Source organism: Colobus angolensis, unplaced genomic scaffold (genome assembly GCF_000951035.1).
Source record: "Colobus angolensis palliatus isolate OR3802 unplaced genomic scaffold, Cang.pa_1.0 Scaffold68, whole genome shotgun sequence".
In the NCBI taxonomy this organism is placed as follows: domain Eukaryota; kingdom Metazoa; phylum Chordata; class Mammalia; order Primates; family Cercopithecidae; genus Colobus; species Colobus angolensis.
Window position 1 is genome coordinate 4,606,505 of NW_012120487.1, and position 4,981 is coordinate 4,611,485.

Consider the following 4,981-nt stretch of genomic DNA (forward strand, 5'->3'; position numbering starts at 1 on the left):
CCCCGCATGCTGAATGCCATATAGGCGAGTGACGTCAGGCCGTTTGTTGTCATTGGCGGCTCCCAAGATGGCGTCCATCATGGAAGGGCCGCTGAGCAAATGGACTAACGTGATGAAGGGCTGGCAGTACCGTTGGTTCGTGCTGGACTACAATGCAGGACTGCTCTCCTACTACACGGTGAGTCCTTGGAGGGCACAGCTCCAGGCGCCTCGGGGCCGCGTTTCCTGGGTGGAGGTGGGGGACCGGGGTTTTAGGTGGCTGAGTTGAGATTGCTAGTCTGGGGGTGCCGCCGTACGAGAGGGTTCCCTTGTTGGGGAGGGTTTTACGTCTCGGATAGCCAATGAGGGTGAGGGAGAGGGGGCGCAGCCAATAAATAGAAACTAGCTGTCTGATTTATGGGTTGGGGGTGAGCCAAGTTTCTCTTTTAGGGTCCGCTGTTAAGCGATAGTGGGGTCCGACATGGTTGTGAGTGGGTAAGGGTGGTCGTAGTCATGGCTTAAAAGGTCCAGTCGTGCGGTTCATGCCGTCTTCCTATGTTGTCGTGGACTTTACACTGTCCCACCAGGCTCGGTAGCCGGCCGCACCCCTTACCTTCCCTCCAGGGATTGAAGAGCTCTGCGTCCTCGGAAGAGTGACCGGAGGAGCCGGGACAGGTCCAAAGGTGACCGGCCCTCGGGCAACAGCAGGGGGTCCGAAATCCCTCCAGTCGGTTCAGGTTGTGTGTCTCATTCAAGGGACGCACCCCTCTATTTAGCGGGAGGCGAGCTCAAACGACACCTTAACTTTTGAGAGCCGAGGATTTCCTACACGCGAGTGTCTTGTCGGCGAAGAGAGACAAGGGATAGTGCAGTGTCCTCTTATAGTTATATTCTGGGTTCAGGGCTTCACTGTTAACATGAGTTGGTGGCTATGGACAAGTAGATGAATTGCTATGAATCTTATGTGGTTTTTTTGTTTTGCTTTGTGTGTGTGTGTGTGTGGTTTTTTGTTTTTGAGACGGAGTCTCGCCCTGTCGCCCAGGCTGGCGTGCAGTGGCATAATCTCAGCTCGCTGCAACCTCTGCCTCCCGGGTTCAAGCGATTCTCCTGCCTCTGCCTCCCGAGTAGCTGGGATCACAGGCATGCGCCACCACACCCGGCTAATTCTTGTATTTTTAGTAGAAACGGGGTTTCACCATGTTGGCCAGGCTGGTCTTGAATTCCTGACCTCAGGTGTTCCGCCCGCCTCGGCCTCCCAAAGTGCTGGGATTACAGACGTGAGCCACCGCGTCCGGCCTTGAATCTTATGTTTTGACTATCCCCTCCACCCTCATCGCATTCGATATGGAGGGTGGGTGGTATTAGGGAGGTAACTTACTTAGAAAGGTACTTTCTCCAAATGGTGTGTAGTTAACGATAGATGATATGAGGGAAGAAAATACTTAAAAGGACAAAATAGAATGCCCACAAAGCTTTAGAAAATAATAGAAGACAGAAATAAAAACATATGATTATGGAAGAAGGGTTAATGTTGATGAGAGAAAGGGGACACTGAATTTATTTGTTCATTTAAAAAATACCATTGAGCTGCTATGTACGTTTTCATGCCAGCAAGAATCAACAGTAATAAAGACATTTACTGTTCCTCTTCTCTGGAGCTTATATAGTAGCTTAGTGAGTCCTTTAATTCATTTCATTCCTAATGACTCTGCAAGGTGGTTATTCATTATCTCCATTTAATATCCCCAGTAAGAGTTTTGAAATCTGAGGCTCCAGGCTTTTAAAACAATTTGCCCAACATCACATAGCACTAAGTGACCGAATCAGGTTACCAAATTATTGACTTTTTCTACTAAACTTCACTTTCACTACAGGAAGGAGAAAGGTGTAAGTTGTGAGTTACTAAAGGCAGGCTTGCAAAAGTGAAAGTATTACTTTCATCATCCTTCAACTGTCAGCTTTCTTTCTTTACATAGTTTTTAAAGGGAAAAAAAGACTAAACCTTAATGAGTCTTAAACACATAGTTCAAGATTGTCTTTAGGTAGACATGAAAGAGAGGCAACTGAATATTATATCCTGAAAACTCTGAAATTAATGAAAGCCATGGTTTAGATAAAGGAAAAGTAATAATGGGGTTTCAGTAGATGTGATAATCACAAAATCCCATAAACCTTATTCAAGATAGAGTGATTTCAGTGAGTGGCACTATGCAGTTAAATTACTTTACAAATCCCAAATTTGTGTGGATCTGAATCTAGGACTATACTGGAGAGGCCCCCAAGCTGAGGTTCTTGGGAATGCCTAGCCCAGAAAGAATCTTCCTTTTTCCTCTTTTACTTCCTTTCATGTATCCTTTTTCTGCTTTGTTGCCCTTTTAGTTTTTGAATACTTGGACAAATATCTCCTTTCTTACTTTCTAAATATAGGGTTTAAAAAAAATACTTTTCCCCCCTCAATACTTATCCTTCTTTTTGAGACTAGATTCCCTAAAACATTATCCTTGCCAGAGGAGGGAAGTATTGTATTTCTCACTAATGACTGTTTAGAATATTTTTTTTCTTTTCTAGTTCTTTGATATTAAAGTATTTGCTTACAGAGAAACAACAGACAATTGTTGTACCATCTTATGAAAATAAAATGATACCCAATCTCAAATTAGAGGAGGTCTAGTAAAGATGGGAAAAGGTTAGATATTTATTTAAAACGGAAGGTAGGAGACACATTGGATATTGGCAGTGAATTCTACACACATGACATTATTTCAGTCCATTCGGATTCTAAAGGATTTGAAGGTACATATTATTGATTTGCATGTGGCTAATAACTTGGAGCTACATCTTCCAGGAAGAATATGTGAATTAATTGTGTAGCCTTCCAAGCAAGGCAGTAAATAGCATACCTTTATTTCTTGTTTCCAAAATCGCTTGACTTGTAGTCTGTCTCTGTGGTTGTTAATATATTCTAGGGTGGTCCTGAAAACCCTGAACTAAACTAGAGTGACCTTGTTTTAGGGTTGGCCTTACTGAGAATTGTTATTGAGATAATCTCAGGATTGGGTTAGGATCATTGCGATTGCTGTGAACTGAATAGATTTACGCAAACCTCACTTCAGCCTGTGTCCTCACCAGACTTCCTATCAGGGGATGGAATGGTCTTTATTCTTTTCTTTTGTTACATAATTTCTTTTGTTTTAATAATCTGTGAGTCTTTAGTTTTTGAAAAAAGAGCTTGTTATATTTTTATTCTGCCCAATACAGGAACAGGGAAACTGATTATTTCCTTTAGGAAAGTAGTTTTGGGCACTCTTTTCAGCTCTAGCTTGCTCTCTCTTATTTATTAGAAATCTAATATGCTATAATTCATTCAGCAAGCATTTATTTAGGGCTGACTATAACAGGCATTGTACTATATATGTACAATGTGCAAGCATGAAGGGGAAGTAATTCTCCCATGTAGGAACTCACAGTCTAACAGAGCAAATACCTAAACATCATTTCAAAGCAATATGCCAAATTCTGCAATAGAAAAAAGAACCAAGTACTGTGGGAACATTGCCTGGAAAAGGCCAGAGAGACATTTGGGCTGAGACTAAAAGGATAAAGTAGAAGAGATGAAGGACATTTCAGGTAATGGGAAAGGATATGCACAGATTGGGAAGGTTGAGAACAAAAGGTGCATTAAGAGAATATTGAGAATTTCTAAGCAGCTCTAGGATTAAGGTGTGTGTGGAAGGTAACAGGAGACTATGTCCAGAAGGTATTTGGAGCCATGAGGTCAGGCCTGGAGATGAAGATCTGCTGGAATATAGCACATAATTTATTAGTTGAATTTTTATTAGATGAAATGGCCAGGGAGAGCTAAGAATATAAATTTGGGAACACTATGTGAGCAGCCAATTGTTTATGTGGCTCATAATCACAAAAGAAGATGTGGAAGGAAGGAAAATTGGGGGAGGTATAGATCTATGAGGAGTTGAAAGTTTAGAAAGTTAGAGGAGTTTGTGCCTTTTGTTAATTTATGAAAGGTTACTGAGTACCTACTGTGTGCCGGGCACTTTGTTAGAAAGTGGGGTTAAAGTGGCAAATAAGATGGAGATTGTTCATGCTCTCATGGTACCTATAAAATGTTGGGGGACATACCATATAAGAGCTGTGATAGAGGAAGCACAGGGGGATACATAGGTGGGCTGGCTACTTGACTCAGTCTTGGAGGGTTAGGAAAGGTTTCTTGGAGAAGCAGGTTTGTTATGACTTGAATGATGAGTAGAGATTAGCCATGTGAGCAAAAAGGGAAAAGTGCTTGAGACAAAGGGAATAAAAATTTTTTGGAGCAGATAAGATTAAGCAGCTTGTCATTTCTGGAGGTTGGGCTGTGAGGTAGGTAGTAGTGAGAGATGAACTGGAGAGCGGAGCAGGAGGACAGATAATGAAAGGCTTTCTTGGCAAACCATGTTGAGGAATTTAAACTTTATCCCCAGGGCAGTGGAGAGTTATTTCAGTGTTGTAAGCACTTTTTATTATTATTGAAAAAACTTTTATAGAAATTAAAAAAAATTTAAATCTATTTTATTTATTCATTTATTTTGAAACCAAGTTATAAGACGGGCTAATTTTGTATTTTTGGTAGAGATGGGGTTTCACCATGTTGCTGAACTTCTGGGCTCAAGTAATCCACTTGCCTAAGCCTCCCCGAATGTTGGAATTACAGGCATGAGTCCCAGTGCCCAGCCTATTATAGAAAATTTTTAACATTCATAAAAGTAAAGAGCACAGTAAAATGAATTCATTTCATCCAGCTTATACAAATACCAACAAATGGCCAGTCTTGTTTTATTAGTACTCACATTAACTCCTTCCTCCTCTATTGAATTATTTTTAAAGCGGATCCCAGACACTGTATTATTTCTTTTTTTTTTTTTTTTTTTTGAGACGGAGTTGCACTCTGCGCCCAGGATGGAGTGCAGTGGCACCATTTGGGCTCTCTGCAAGCTCCGCCTCCCGG

At 41.6% G+C, this 4,981-nt stretch overlaps 1 protein-coding gene across 5 annotated transcripts in view; it reads left to right on the forward strand.

Annotated features, from left to right (window-relative positions):
• Positions 1-4,981, forward strand: part of OSBPL9 (oxysterol binding protein-like 9) — a 169,243-nt gene continuing 164,262 nt past the window's right edge. For 4 of the 5 annotated variants that reach the window (XM_011926261.1, XM_011926262.1, XM_011926263.1 and 1 more), the window contains exon 1: positions 1-178. In XM_011926261.1, coding sequence (XP_011781651.1) covers positions 14-178 — 165 coding nt within the window. In that variant the 5' untranslated portion in view covers positions 1-13. The remainder of the gene's footprint in view (positions 179-4,981) is intronic. The other variant, XM_011926265.1, reaches the window with a different exon arrangement.